We start from the raw sequence: 16,680 nt of genomic DNA, 5'->3' as shown, positions 1-16,680 counted from the left end.
AGTGACAAGCTTAAGAAATGAAAGGCCAATAATGCCAAGAAAGGTAAAATGCTTAAGAAAGAAGAAGATGAAGCCTAAGTGATGAGTTTTGAGAGGCAATAATCTAGAAGTTATGCTTTATCCTACTTACTATCCAATAACCAATAATATTGCACAACTTTCTTACCAGCCTCATTGCCCAACCATGAACAATATTGCTCCAAATCTCTATCAATCAACTTTTCAAGCACTCGCATATAGGTCTAGTTTTGTTAATACACCAGTTTCAAGGCTTTACAATCAAGCGAGTAGTTTGAAAAAATCTGGAGGTAATCAAAAGAAAGCTCATATTGATCCTATCAAGAGAGAGCTCATATTGATTCTATTCTCATAACCTATACTGAGTTATTTTCAAAATTGGTCAAGAATGACCTAGTATTTTCAGTTCTTTTAAAACCATAAAAATTATCCTATCTCAAATGGTACAATGTTAATGCCACATATGTCTACAATAATAGGAATATGGGTTACTCCATAAAAACATACCCTGCTTTCAAGCACAAGGTATAAAATTTGATTTGAGCAAACTTGATGAGCTTCAATGAATCAAGAAAACTAAATACTAATAAAGGCCCTTTACCTAATCACCTAAATGATGATTTTGGAGAGGCTGATTGGAACTGCTTATGATCTTAAAATTTTTTTAAAATATGGATCTCTTTTATGTATTTGAATTTCATCTTATTTTTTATCATTTTAATAAAAGTGATAGATTTGATGCATTTTCACGCCATTTTTTCTTTTGTTTGAATTATTGTTACATACTTTTACTTTCTCACATCTTTTTATTATATCCATTCTTTAATTCCAAATAATGAATATTCAGACAGTCATGATAATAATTCAGGATTTGATTTTGAAACTATCATTCATGATGATCCAATTGATAAGTTAAGATTGTTAATTCATTGAAACTAATGAATAAAAAAAGATAAATCTTGTTAAGAATTTTTGAAGTGATGTAACATGTGATCATTGCAATTGTTCATTCACAAGTCTATTCTTAGTCAATAAATATTTTTCATTGAAAGTATTTATGTTTAAGATGAGAAATGACCATTTTTCTTCTATCTTTTATAAAAAAAGGTAAAATTTTTTTTTGAGAAACTTTAACCAAGGATCATCCCTACATTAGGGGCAAAGTTTGAAAAGCTTGTTTATCTTTAGTGATTTTAGGGGCAAAACTCTGCTGTATTCAAATTTTTATTGAAAAATGATGAAAAAAATGAAAAAAATGAAAAAAATGAAAAAAATAAAGAAAAAATTGATGGGACAAAATATTAAGTGCTCTATATGAAGCACTAATCATTGATTTGATAACCCTTTAAATACAATTTGGGTATATTTTATTCATTTCTTTCATAACTCCTCACCCTATGTTTAAGATGAGAAATGATCATCTTTTTTCTATCTTTTATAAAAAAAGGTAAAATTTTCTTTTGAGAAACTTTAACCAAGGATCATCCCTACATTAGAGGCAAAGTTTTGAAAAGCTTGTTTATCTTTAGTGATTTTAGGGGTAAAACTCTGCTGTACTCAAATTTTTATTGAAAAATGATGAAAAAAAAAATGAAAAAAATAAAGAAAAAATTGATGGGGAAAAATATTAGATGCTTTATATGAAGAACTGATCATTGATTTAATAACTCTTGAAATACAATTTGGGCTTATTTTATCCATTTCTTTCATAACTCTTCACCCTAGCTTATGTTACATCTCTTAAAAATCTATTTTAATCGAATGTGAATACTCAAATTGAAAAATAATGAATTGAACTAAGACAAATTTGCATTGGATTATTTGAGATTTTGATCGAAGTATCATTGATGGATCAAATAAATGAGAAAAAAAGATGAGATAGAGGTATGCAAAAAAATGATAATAAAACAAATAAAAGCAAAAAAAGAAAAAAAAAGAGAAAAAAGGAAAACTTAAATTGAAAACTCAAAAAGACGATTTAAGTCAAGTTGAAAACTTAAAAAAATAATTTTATGTGAAGGTCTTAGGAATGATGATGATTGGCTTAAAGATCAAAGATATTGATGGAATGTGTTTTTGAAAAAGGATTGTGAGTTGAAGTTTAAAATTATCTGAACAATCATTATTTTGAATGTTGATATCTTACTTGAACATTCATAATATTTTCTTTTTGTTCACCTATGATTTGTTATTGACCATATTTCTTTTCAATAATAAAGAATTTTTTTCTTATTCTTACCAAATGTACATCTCCTAAATGAATCAAGAAAATGTATCATATTTGTCATGAATTAGAATGACGGTAAATAAATGAATAACAATGTTCATAAAGATTTTTCATTATTTTGAAAATTATCTAAAATGAAAAAAGTGAAAGAAGCCTGAGGAGGTGATTTGAAAAGGACAAATGACGTGACTTAGTGATGAATACAATAAAAGGTTGGTTAACATAACTTGTGAGTTGAGATCAGATGAAAAAAATAACATGGATCAAAAGATGGAATGTGTTTTGAGATCGTTAATGTTGAAAAGTTGAGAAAGAATATATAAGCTAGTGGAGTCTTGAAAACTTTATTATCATAATTGTAATTTCACGATATTGATTTAGTAACATCTGCATTACATGCATTATGTTAAATATATGATAATCGTATTTGTATCATGATTGGGGCATGCATATAGAGCACATTTGAATCATTATATGACATTTGCATTTGCATCATTTAGTGAGAATTTGGATTATTGCATTTTGAAGGCATTTGCATTATTTGCATGACATTTATTTTTGTTAGGAGAAAATATTTGACTTTTGATTTCTCGAATAAGAAAGATCTTTCATATTTGGACAAGAAAAAGTTTCTAAACTTTTAAAGTTTTAGAGCCTTGGTCTAAATGAGCTTTTTTTAATATGAATCTCAAAATTTTTCAAATGAGAATCATTAAATTCTGAAGGTAAGTTTCAAAAATTTTGATATGAATCTATAAATTTGTTTATCTTAAACTTTAAATATTTTGAATGAAAATCTTTAAATACAATTTGAAAATCCTTACAAACTTGAAAGTTCTTATGAAATAGAATTCTTACGAAACATGAAATTCTGGCAAACATTTGTAAATCTTGACTTTTTGTGAATTTTGAAATATTTGCAAATTTTGTACAAAATTTAAAGTATTGGGATCTTTCAACTTATGTTATGAAATCTTACAAATATTTGAAATTTCAAATTATGAATATTTGGATTTTAGGTTAAAAAATTTTTTGAATTTTATTTTTTAGACCACGATTCAATCCTGGTCACTCATCTTCAATCTCGACACAGTCTAAATCATTTTTATTTTTAGACATGCTTTTCAATCCCAGTCACTCATTTCAATCTCCATTCAATCAAGATCATTTTATTTTTTAGACTCGCGGTTCAATCCTGATTTCTCGTTTCGATTTTAACTCAATCCAAATCATTTTATTTTTCAAACCTACGGTTCAATCCCGGTTGCTCACTTTCAATTTCAACTCAATCTAGATCATTTTTTTCAAACATATGGTTCAATCCTGGTCATTCGTTTTGATATTGGTTCAGTCCAGATCATTTTATTTTTCAGACCTGCGGTTCAATTTTGATTGCTTACTTTCGATCTCGGCTCGGTCTAGATCATTTTATTTTTCAAACTTACGTTCAATCCTAGTCTCTCATTTTTTATCTCAGCTTAGTCCAGATCATTTTATTTTTTTTTACTCACAATTCAATCTCGATCACTCGTTTTCGATCTCGACTTGATCTAAATCATTTTATCTTTCAAACCCACGGTTCAATTTCAATCACTTGTTTTGATCTCGGTTTAATCCGGATCATTTTATTTTTCAGACTCGCGGTTCAATCCTGATCGTTCATTTTCGATCTCACCTTAGTCTAGATCATGTTATTTTTTTAACTCGCAGTTTGATATTTCAATCTTGGCTTAGTCCAGATCATGTTATTTTTTTGACTCGCAGTTCGATTGCAGTCATTCATTTTTTATCTCAGCTTGATCTAAATCATTTTAATTTTTTGACACATGACTCAATTTTGATCATCTTTATTTTGGCACACTTCGTTCACTTTCGACTTTGATTCAGTTCAGTCATTTTCATATTCTAATTTGATTTCGTTCGAATCATTTTAACTTTGAATTTTGATTTGATTTTTCAAACCTGAGTAAAATGGATATCTTTTGTCTTTGTGCAATTTCTGTTTCACAGAAACTATGTGAAGAAGGACAACTGTAGACACCTCATTTGGTTTATGATTTTTTTGGGACAAAAAACGAAGCTTCGGGCTCAATAAGAAAATTTTCAATTTTAATTTGATTTGATTTTACTTGTTTTAAAAAAAAATAAAAAAAGAGATAAATTAGAAAATAAGTGATTTTGGCTTGATTAATGCAAATCTTATAAAAAGAGAAACTTAAAATCAAATCACAGATTATAAAATTACAATAAAATCATAATCAAATCAAATCACATGCAATCACAATCCTAAATTTGATTTACTTGCTAGAATAAAAAGGGATTGAATCCTTATAAAATGGTATTCAAGCACATACACAAAGGGAAGGTAATAAATTAAAGCTGTTAAAAAAGTTTTTCCAGGTTTTTAAAAGTTTTTGTGGGATAAAAAAATAAAATTCTATGGATCTTAGGTTTTTTATTTTGAGAAGGAATCATTCTAGTAAATTTTGGAATTTTTTTCTTTGGGTTTTGTGACTTTATTTCATTTTGAGTTTGATTTGATTTTCTTTTAGGTTTTTTGAATTTAGATTTTACTTTTCTTTGTTTGATTTCATATTTTATTGAGTTTTTGAGATTTGTGTTAGGGTTTTCTGTTAGTTTTTTATTTTATGATTTCTGTTGGGTTTTCAAGAATTTAAACACTATTTTAGAATTTTTTTAGGTTTAGGATAAACTTTTCGATTAAAGTTTAAAGTTTTTACATGGAACTGACGATCCAAGTAAAGATCCGCTTTTCAAGCCTGACCTTATCATAGGTTTTCATTTTTTTTTATTTTTTTGTCTTTATTTTTTTTAGATTTTCTTTTTATTATTATTATTATTATTATTATTATTATTATTATTATTATATCTTTAATTGTTATTTTACTTATTTTTTTAAATGCTTTTATGATTTTCATTTTATTTATTTATTTATTAAAAATAACCAAAAAATGTTTCTAAAATAAATTCATGAATCTTACCAAACTATTGGAGGATTCTTCATGAATTTAAATTTTTATAAATTTTATCAAATTATTAGAGAATTTCATAAATCAAATTTTTATAAAAAATAACAATTATTATCAATAAAATATTTTATTTTGATCCTATCAAACTATTGAAGAATTTACAGCTTAAATTAAATCTTACCAAATTATTGAAAGATTTAATGCATTTTTTAAAAAATAATCTTATAATAAAATCTCACTAAACTATTGAAAGATCTGTATCAAAGTAAATCTTAACAAACTATTGAAAGATTTTATTGATTTTTTTAAACTAAAATTTAAATGAATCTAACGACAGAGTCTATTCAGGGTGGGACACTAATCTCTATGAATATTTTTGAGATGAGATAATTACTTTAAAATTGCTACTAAACTATTGAAATAATTTAAAGATTAATTTTTAATATTAAATATTTTGGTAAATTGTAAATATAGTTAATGTTTAGATAATTTGAAATTAAATTAGTATCATTTTTTGGATTAGATGCTGTAAAGGTGTTATAAATTTTCTTATGTGTAACCATTATTTTGAATCTGAAATTTAATTTCGTAGACTAAAATTTATTATTTAAAGATATTTAAATCAATTTTGAAACTCTTCTTTAAATAGTATAAATTTGATCAAGTGATTAATCACACTTTAACAAAAAAAAAATCGATGATAATTTTTTTAATTTATATCTAACAATAAATTTTCAAATATATATATTATAATATTAAAAATTATAAATTTATATGATTCAAATATAATATTCCAAAACACATGTCGATAGCTTAAATGGCAATACATAACACGCTTCGCAAAGCAAATAGACTGAGAGCTTGGGGAACAGAGGTTGAAAGAAAAAGCTATCGTGTCAATTTGTAGAAGAGCTCAGAGATCATGTTTTCTTTGACGTGACATTGCCAAAGAAGTTTAGCAGAAGGTTTTTCAACTATGTGGTATCAACAGGGGAGAAGGGAATTGTGTTACAAAATTAAGTTGGGCAAAGATGCTGAAGGGTAGAGCATTGATTTTTATCGTACTACGTTTAGCATGTAATGCGTAATTGTATATATGATATGGACAGGAAGGAATAGTCGACTGCTTAAGCAAATGGAAAAGACTTCGGCGCAGGTAATAGATTGAATCAAATATGTTATTAGAATTAAGGATATAATTGAGTCAAATAGAGCGGATATAATGAAAAATTCAAGTTCGACTCAAAATTTATTTATTGAAATTAAGTTTGAATTTAATCAAATTTTAATTTTTAAATTTAAATTTAATTTGAGATAAAAATTGAGTTATTCAAATTCACTCAATTAAATTTATTTAATAAAAATAAACTCAATTCTCATTAATAATTTCAAACTTGATTATGTATATAAACTTGAGATCGAGCTTAATTTGATATATATAGGGGTAAAATAATAATTTTTTAATTAAAATAATAAAAATATATAAAATTTAAAAGCCTAATTAAGTTTTTAAGTTACTCAAGTTAAATATTAGGATACTCAGATTCGACTCACTTGATAAGTTGAGTTACTCGAATTTGACTCAATAATAATTAAGTTGAATTCGAATAACTTACAAATATTATATCATTTATACCCTTAAATAGAATTAGTTGCATGGGCTTAATAGAATTGCTAAGGATGTTATTAACGAAGACCTTTGTGATACATGGAGCCTTAATGCTACTATATCAGAATAGGCTGCTATCTTGAATAGATTGAAAGCAGAATATTATTCTTTGATTACTTGTAAATTTGTGAATTGTTTCCTGTAACATATCACTGCTAGCTTAGATGAATGAAATTACAGATTTATCATATAAAAAGGTTAGCATTAAACACAGTCGTTGATGAGTTGTTTTCAACTCCCAGCGTTGTAAATTTGCAACCAGCAAAAGTAGCAGTATTTATGAGAGAAAAGATACAGGCCCTGATTATTTTATACATATGTTCTTTCTTTTTTTTTGAAATGAACGCTGGAGCAGTGATTTCCCTATCAAAGCCATTCGTCAGAGTCAAGTAAAAATGCCAAGGAGTCTAAATCCATGGTGGAATCCTTGAACATTGCTTCATCAAACGGCAGGGGTTGCACAGGATCCTCGAATAGATTCTTGTTGATGTCATTATTCTCCTCAAATTCTCCATTTCTTGGTTGCAGCTGATCATCATCGACTCCAAAGTTCAAGAAATCCTGACCATGACTGTACAACGCATCAAGCACTTCAGTTCCATGGTGACTTTGAACTCTAGCAGTATTATCCATTTCTTGATGATTTGTTAAGTAAGGTAGATAATCTTGAAGCTCGGAAGGGTCCTGAAGTGTTAACTTGTTAATATCAATATCTTGAGTTGGTGGTGGCTGTAATGGAACAAGGACTTTGCTGCAGCACCTAGTGGCTTTAGTCCGGATCACTTGGATTTTGGTTTCTGTAGCCTGTGGTGAATTTGAGGGTTCGCTGACCTGCGACTCATTTGTAAGCTTTTTATGTCTAGATTTGCTTGATGGCGCTTCTGGGGATGTTGGTGAGGATACATTAGCTTTGGCTCTCTTTCCCAAAGTAGTGTTCCAGTAGTTTTTGATTTCATTGTCTGTTCGCCCAGGTAGCCTTCCAGCTATTAAAGACCATCTGCGGAGCACCAAGGAAGCAGGCTGATTACCAACAATAAAAGTAACAATCAAGCAGACAAACATGAAATTGGAAAAGGGTTAGCAACCTGTTGCCAAGAAGATTATGGAGTCTGATTATGAGCTCCTCTTCATCATGGGATATGTTGCCTCTTTTTATATCTGGTCTTAGATAATTTAACCATCTAAGTCTACAACTCTTGCCACATCTCTTCAAACCTGCATGTGGTACCATAAATTGCAACTCAATTTTGATCCATTTTGAGCTCTTATAATCTTACTTTCAGTCTTCTTGAAGGGTCAATGTAAAAAGAGAAAAAAAAAAAAAAAAACAGGGAGGAAACAGGGGAAAATATGCTACTTAAAAGAAGATAAGCAAAGTTTGAAAGTAATTAAAATAAAAATAAAAATACCAGCTCTCTTGGGTAGGTTTCTCCATTTGCCTTCCCCGTGAGCCTTAATATATGCTGAAAGTATTTTATCTTCCAATGCAGTCCAGGCTCCTCTGTTGAGTCCTTCTTTGGAGCAACAAGGACTCCTCCCCATCTCCCTTTCAATCTTTGTCTCCTTCCCTTTCTTTCTCTCTCTCTCTCTTTTTCACTGTCTCCCTCTTTCTAAAAATACGAAATGTAGAGCACTTAATACTTATGGCCTTTTTATAGCCCCATCAAGTCAGAAAAAACAAGATCGCTGTAGTAGGAAAAGTGACTGTTGTCCAAATTAGATTTTGCTTTTGGTTAGGCTTTAAGAAAGCAAATACCAAAGTCTAACAAGAAACTGTTTGCTATTTTTCCATTCAAAGCAAGCAATGTTTGGTAAAAGTTAAATATATGACTTCCAATAACTTTTTGGCTCGAACACCCATTTTTGAGTTGAAGAAGATTATTATTGGCTTAAGTATGTTTTGAAGATTCCTTATTGCTACTAACAAGTATTAGGATTCAATTAATCAATCAAACATTAAGCTGGCAACGTTGGAAGGAAAAGATTTTTTCGATTGAAAAAAAAAAGAATTTAAAATACTTTTCTGATATTGTTTTTGTTGAAAGAAAAATATATAATATCAAGAAATAATAATTGAGCAATTAAAATTTAAGTACCAGACCATGATTGGTGTATACCTTTTCAACTTGGGGAAAGTTAAATAAACGCTAAGTTTGGGGTTATGATGTGTTTGGCTGTGACTGACAGCAGATGATTCACGTGATCCTGGAAAATCTATTCTTTTTTCCTTCTTAATTCGTATATGATTATTGTAAGATCAAGTCTCATTTATTTAGACACAAATGATTTGTCAGTTTAGTTGACTTTACAAGCAGTTTGCATCGGAGAAACTTAAGCAACCTCAATCTCTCAATCTCTTTGTTTTATTACAGTTGATTTCTAGCCCAAGAAACAGAAACAATTTTCTGTTAAAAAGAAAGAAAGATATGTTTTCCTTTGCATCAAACAGGGTATATTTGCCTTTTAGCTTCAAACAGGGTTATTAACTGCAAATTTCTTGCCAGTGGCCTCCAATATTTATGATTTTTGCTTATCTCAGACATAGAGACATAAAAACAATATATACAACAAAGGTTTCTAAGGGTCTAACAGTTTTTTTTTTTAATACTTCAAATTATCATGATTAAATTCTGATTACTAAAATTAAAAATTTTGATGATAATTTTAAAGAATAATAGTTCTAAGATCTTTCCTCCGCTGATTTCTCCCTGACTTTGTGCATCCATATGCTTACCTAACCATCGTAGAAACGACCCAGCTAAATCATTTTAGTATAAAAAAATGTATAAAGGAATTTAATTGATTCGAGCTCGTAAAAGGTTTGATTTCGTCACCTTTCTGGAAAGACAAGGCATTGCATTGGCCTCCTCTAATTTGGTTTTGGTTTTGATTTTGGTTTTTTTGTTTGCTTGGACCACTTTGATATGTTTTTTCTCTGTCAAGCATCTTGATGGAATGGGTTTTGATATTTAACAGCAATTTGTTTTTTTACACAAATATTTATTGACGGACAAAGGACAGATTCAGAATTTTTGTCGTATCAAATAAGGACGTTAATAAAGTTTATTGCTTTCCGCTGTTTATTTCTCTGCTTTTTAGGCCCTCGATTAGACCTTTGTATCACTTCTGCTTAATTATATTCTTCATCTAATGAATGTAATCTCATTTTTGCTTAAAAAATAGAAAGCCCTTCTCTTAATTCTGATCGAAACCAATACTGGAACAGAGAAAACACGTCACCAAATTTGAATAAAGAATAAGATTTATGACCTGGTAGCTCTCCAAGATCCCAGGATTGCCAGACTGAAATCACATGCCGGGGATTCCAGTGCTTGAAGTCGAGGAGCACATGTTCGTCTGAAACGTGTCTGTACCAAAAGCTGAAATTAAGAATGTGAAGTACGTTTATAAAGGAAAAGTTGGAACGATGGCAGTCAATCATGGCACTGAAACATGGAAAGGAACCACTCGACTCTGTAGAACTCCTGTTGACGGAGGGACGATATGTATTACAAGACGTACATTCCTTTTAATGCTTTTCTGGAGAATTTTACTGTGGAAAATGAAAAAATTTTTCGTTCTGTTGTCCAATTGAAATCCCTTCATTAATCTACTTATAAAAAATTGTCTGCTTGCGAGTAATTTCATTTGCCAGGCATTTAGCCAATGTATAATGTGAATCAGAAAGATGGTGACTGATCCCGCAACTAATGAAAAATCCACATTAGATCTCCAATTTCACCGGTTGGTAGGTAAAAGTTAAGTATCACGATTCTAGGATTTAACCAAAAAAAAAAATTAATATAATATAATATAATAATATTAATATATTAATATAAATTTGATACAAAATTTTTTATATTTTATACAAAATAGATATAACATAAATATACGATCGTCAGGTCTTTGTAAGACCGTTAGATGGCAGTTTTTTGCCATCATCTCCTTTAAAAACCAGTAAGTAAACAAGTTCGAGAATACATGATTATCACTAGCAAGCAACAATATTCTAGAACAAATAATTGGTTTTTTTTTTTTCAAAGCAAACACGCAATTGTAAGTATGAAAATGTGGAGAATGAAATAAACAAAGGGCCTGTCTATTCAAGAGGGGCAGCTATGGGTTGTTTTCAAGCCTTAAGGAGGTCTTCTAATTCTTTTTTTGGCTAAGCTTGTTAAAGTTAGGTCTCATCTAACTTTCAATCCTTCAAAAAAAAAAAACAGTCTATTTTCTGAAATTTGTAAGATACTATCTTCTCTAATCACGTTTTGATTTTAGTCAACTTACCAAACTCTTAATCTATATAAATAAATATTATATATGATGGCCAAGTATTATATGTACATTGTTTTTTTCTATTAAATAATGATCATAATGCAGAAAAGATAAGTTTTTTTATTGTAATAAAAAAAATTACTTTTGTTAAATGCGGGTTTAGACTGAAAGCTATGTTAGAATCATGGCATATTCAAGCCTGAAGTCCTGAATAATAAGATCTTACTCCAACAACTCTAATAATTCATAAACCAATTCAAATTAAAACAAACAACAACAAAATTACCAAATAAGCTGGCAGTAAAATATTTTAATTTCATAAACGAAATTAAGATGAGAACACGTACCTTTTATATATTTTAAAAAATAAAATATGTATTATAATTTAACCCCGTTTATTAAATTAAAAAATTACATTATCAGTATACCAAATAATTAAAAAAAATGGTTAACTCTCATAATTCATAAACATGATGTTATGTATCTTAACCATTAGATTAGATTTTTTTTTTTTCTCAACCCTTTCTTTCTTATCAAACGAAGCGTTAAAGGTTTTTTTTTTTTTTTTTTTTAATATGGTTATTCACTCGATTACCTGGTTCTGGGCCGTTCTTGAATGGGCTTGACCCAATGATAAGCCCGAGCAAATGCAATGTGACCACATAAGAGAACTGTTTTTTCATGCGGAGGATATGGTGATTGGATGATTGGAATATCAAATTAATGAATTAATTATTCTAAACTTTTCAACGACCAAAGACTGAACTATAATGAGCCAAAAGGTAGGTCAAAGGAATTTTTAAAGGTGAAAAGAAATTAATAAATCTTGTAGCTCATGATCTCTCTCTCTATATATATGGGCACAAAAATTTCCACAATATATATTACGGTATAAGAGTGTATATTATATAATTGCAGTTATTTTTAAAATTTTTAATCTATTTTTTATCCTTTTTATTTTTTTATTTATCTAATTAAAAAAATATTACATATGTAAAATTTTTGCGAATTTGTAACTTTCAAACATTAATTCCAAGATCATATCAACGTATTCAAAAATTAATCAGCATAATTGCTGTTAAATTAGTATTACATCTTGTTGGATATCCGTCCATTTTTATTTCCAATTAAGTTCTAACATTCTGAGTACTTTCTTTGATAAAATTTATATATGACTTTTATATCAAATTTGAATCTTGATATATTCAATACAATTAAAAACTACGAATTAACATTAAGTTTGAGCCAGTTTTTACGGTTTTAAGATTAGGGATTTTTTTATGAATTAAGTTAACCTAAAATTAAATTTAATAAATTCGTAAAATTACCTTTAAAAAATAATAACTAATAAATTTAAAATTTAAAATTTAATACTTATAATCTTTACCCAATATTAATTAACAAAATTCTAAACAAGTTCTTGGTACGCATACATTTATGTTACTTTAAAGTTAATTAGCTGTTGTTTTAGTTGAAGAATAATTAAAGATTTACTGTATATAGAGATCTATTATAGAATCTCGTGTCATTTTAAACTAACCTTTGTCCGAACCAACCACAAGCTTGCGTACAATCTTTTTTTCCACTGGCTGCCGCAAGTAAAGTTTGATCTGAGACTGTGACAGTTCATACTAGGATTCTTTTAATAAATCAGTCATTTCCAGACCTGTCATCTATCATTTCTCTTCGAATTCTGGCAGCAGAATCGTTAAAGTCTCCATTCAATTCTATTGTTTGACAGACTTATTGGACTTGGCTATATATTTTATTGCTTTAGTCCTTTATTATGGATGAGCTTAGGATCTACAACCAAGAAAGAGGCAAAGAGCTTGCAAGAGAAGTATGGGTCGGAGGCTAGAAATTTATCATGTTTGTTGGGAGGCGGAAAGTTATCGCTTGCAAATAAATTGGCCGCTTCTTTAAGAAGCATATATACATGCAAGCCAAGCATGGCATTTGGCATTTGGCATTTGGCAACTTGTAATAAAATTTTGGTATACTGATGTTCTTTAAATCCAAGTGCAAAACAGGAGTGCAAGTCCTGGAACTTTCCCCTTATATAAACAAGTTGAAGTGATCATGATTCTATTGATGTGATCGATCTTGACTTGTAATTGGTAATATTACAATAATTGGTGCTTGATTCCTTTCCTTTCATGAATTTCAATTCTTTTCGTAAAAAGAGAGAGAAAGCAACAAACTTTCAAGCTTCTAGACCTGGTCGGGAAAGTTAGTTCAGGAGTGCAGAAAATAACTGGGAATGGTAGCTGAAAATCTGTCTTCAACTTGATGGAAACATTACTGCTAACATGATCAAGTCTTGCACTAGGGGAAGAAAAATAGCCAGCAAAGTAATTAGTTATTATGAGGCAAATTATTGAAGGCAAGCATTATCCAATCGCGTGACAAAATGCCTGGACAGAATTGACAGTGTGATCTGCTTCATTCACCTTCAGAGAATCATAATGCATTTAAGAACTTTGAACCGTAAAATCATTGACTACAACTTGGTTACTTGTTTTTTAAAGGCACATGCAACTGAATCACATTGGGATTGTTTTTAATTTCTAAAAATTATTGGTGTTGCCAATTTTAGCTACAGAATCCCAACACATCAGTTTTAGAGTAGATTGTATGTTAAATCTTTATTGGCCATAGCCCATTGACTATGCATTCAAAAATTGGACATGAAAGTTTTTAAATTGAACAGGTGCATCTATACATGAGTCAGTGAAGTGAAGTCCAACATTCACTAGCAAACAACTTGAACATTCTATTGGAACTTTCAATTGCCTCAAACTCTCACACAAGGAGAGAGGAGACAGAGTAGAGCAGCAATGGTTAGAAGCACTTGTTCTAAAGAGGGAATGAACAGAGGTGCCTGGACCGCCTCTGAAGACAAAATTCTCACTGATTATATCAAGGTTCATGGTGAAGGAAAATGGAGGAACATTCCCAAGGAAGCAGGTGAGAGAGAGACCTGATCGTAAATGGTTAGAGATGGAAAATTGGGGTTTATTCATTTTCAATCACACTCCTGCAAATGAATTCATAATCGTCTAAGCCAAAGAAATAGAAATTTTTTTGGACACAAAAGCCTGCATTGGTTTGCCTGTTATTGCCTGAAAATCAAGTTCATTTCTTTTTCTTTCATGCAGGCCTTAAGAGATGTGGGAAAAGCTGTAGGCTTCGGTGGATGAACTATTTGAGACCTGATATCAAAAGAGGGAACATTTCTTCCGATGAAGAAGATCTCATCATCAGACTTCACAAACTCTTAGGCAACAGGTTCTATTCTACTTTCATGAATTACTCCCCTACAACTATAGATACTGGTTCACAAATTTGTATGGCAGCTGAAATGGATGATTCGTTGACTTAATTATATGTAATTTGCTCTTGTAGATGGTCTCTAATAGCAGGGAGACTTCCAGGGCGAACAGACAATGAAATCAAGAACTATTGGAACACCCATTTATCAAAGAGGGGACAAGGGAAGGAGCGAAGACCAAAATCAAACCATTCTACAGTTGAAAAGATACCAATCACCGGTAGAGTGGATGAGGAAGACCCAATCAGCTCACGTGTTATTCGCACCAAGGTATCTCGTTGCAATGAGGTCTTACTCACCCTTAATGATCAGCAACACAGAATTGAAAATCTTGGCAGAAATGTGGTTATTTCACCATCCATGGATGCAAATTTAGTGCAAAATATTGCAGCAGAACCGGAATCCAGCGATGGGTCATTACATACATTAACTACCTGCAATGAAGAAAATTGTCTGAATTTTATGCTGGACTTCAATGCTGAGGAAATAAGTGTTTCAGAAATCTTTGCTTCTGATTTTACAAAGCTTAGTCATGATCTTGGTACTGCCCAAATGAGTAACGTGATGCGAGGAGTTGATGCTGACAATCATACGAGAAAAACCGCTCAATCACATGCATTTATGTTAGCGGAGGAAATGGAGCAGAACTGGAGTGGATGTGACTATAATATTCAAGCTAAATTGGATTCAGATTTTGGATCTTTGATTGCTTTCCTTGAATCGGCTGAAGAATGGATAATCTAATTCCTTTTAGTTGATTTTAAACTGATGAGTGTAGATCTTACATCTGCTAGGCAGTGGCAATGGCATCATGCCTTAATTTGTCCGAGTTTTAGTATTTTTAGCAACAATTAAGTATCAAATATATTAAAGCAGTGTAACCAATTAATGATGAAATAATTGATTAAATAAAGTAGTTTAAATAGTATTCATTCCCATAAACGGCATCCTTATTCGATGGCCTTGATTGTCCTCATATATATTACTCCTGCAACTTATAACCCAAGGCAATGTCCTTGTTCCACTGCCTCGCCCAATATTTAGTCAACTCTTTATCGCTTTGTCTCCTCTTTTAGTAAATTGGAAGGCAAAAAAATAAAAATAAAAATAAAAAAAACCTATCATAACACCAAAATCCAAAAACCTACCATAGAAATTGGGTGCTGACAACAATTATTAATACATAACCGTATCCAAACGTTGGTGAACAACAAACAAGACAACCCCGCAGGATTTTCTGATTTCTTACCCTCTTCTTAGGAAGTTAGTCAATTCCAGGAAAAAGGAAATTTTGATCTTATTCATTTAATTACCTGTAAAAGAATTTCCTTTGTTTTATGCATGACAAGTAAAACATCGTTGTAATAGCTGTCTTACATGAGAATGTGATGATATCACATATTGCAATGCTCTTTTTTCCTTTTTTTTTTCTCCCCAAAAGTGATTTCTCTCTTGTTTTTTTCTATCAAACTTAACTAGAAAAGGTTTCTGTGGATGGAAATGTAGATTCTTCTGATAACATTCGCCTGAGGTGGGGATTCAGATATTTTAGCACCAGCTACTGATAGAAGTTTGACCATCGACCATTTACATACTGACATATCTCATGACTTTCAGGCATAATTTAACAGCTTAATGAGAGTTTCTTTGACCGTGTTGTGATGTTTTATTATGAAAATCTAATCATAAAATATAATTATGATGTGGTGAGAATTCTCCCACGACGCCTCCATGGATTACAAGAATCCTTATAATTTGGAAGCACACTGACACGGATCTGTTATGAATCAACCAGCTTCCCAACATTAAATAATCAAGATTCTGGAGTCTGGGCAAAGCTTTTATTTCAGAACCGAATGAGAGAAAATAATCTGAAATGTAATTACTTAAGAGGTTGAACAATGTATGTTGATAACGGGAATCTGAGTCATTAGAATTTTTAATTTCTATGGAGTGCTAAGTTGGAGAAAAACTTTTAGTTTTCTTGTTTCCTGGAAGATCACTCCAGTGATAAGACGTAGTACATAAGTTAGCATTAGCGATTTAAGATAATATTCTTTTCAAGAAGGTATTAAAATATAAATTAAAAATAAAAAAAATATCTTAATTCTGACCAAAAATGAAAACAAAAGAGAGCAATAATACTAATTGTCCTGTTCCGATTTGCTAT

At 30.3% G+C, this 16,680-nt stretch overlaps 2 protein-coding genes across 2 annotated transcripts; one reads left to right on the top strand and one right to left on the bottom strand.

The window, feature by feature from the left end:
* Positions 1–7,155: 7,155 nt before the first annotated feature.
* LOC111299233 (transcription factor MYB123-like) lies at positions 7,156–8,536 on the bottom strand. The gene is made up of 3 exons (XM_022894316.2): positions 8,314–8,536; positions 7,990–8,119; positions 7,156–7,901 (listed from the first exon to the last, which is right to left on the bottom strand). Exons 1-3 carry the CDS (start codon positions 8,444–8,446, stop codon positions 7,271–7,273), a joined length of 894 nt encoding a protein of 297 aa, XP_022750051.2. The 5' UTR covers positions 8,447–8,536; the 3' UTR covers positions 7,156–7,270.
* A 5,456-nt stretch (positions 8,537–13,992) lies between these two features.
* Positions 13,993–15,840, top strand: LOC111299232 (transcription factor MYB1-like). The gene is made up of 3 exons (XM_022894315.2): positions 13,993–14,146; positions 14,338–14,467; positions 14,585–15,840. The coding sequence occupies exons 1-3, from the start codon at positions 14,017–14,019 to the stop codon at positions 15,252–15,254; spliced, it is 930 nt and encodes a 309-aa protein (XP_022750050.1). The 5' UTR covers positions 13,993–14,016; the 3' UTR covers positions 15,255–15,840.
* The last annotated feature ends 840 nt before the right edge of the window (positions 15,841–16,680 follow it).

This window comes from Durio zibethinus, chromosome 18, assembly GCF_047325235.1.
Source record: "Durio zibethinus cultivar Kanyao isolate XHJ-2024 chromosome 18, ASM4732523v1, whole genome shotgun sequence".
Classification (NCBI taxonomy): Eukaryota; Viridiplantae; Streptophyta; class Magnoliopsida; order Malvales; family Malvaceae; genus Durio; species Durio zibethinus.
The sequence above is the reverse complement of the archived record's forward strand: the minus strand, read 5'-3'. Positions and strand labels throughout refer to the sequence as shown.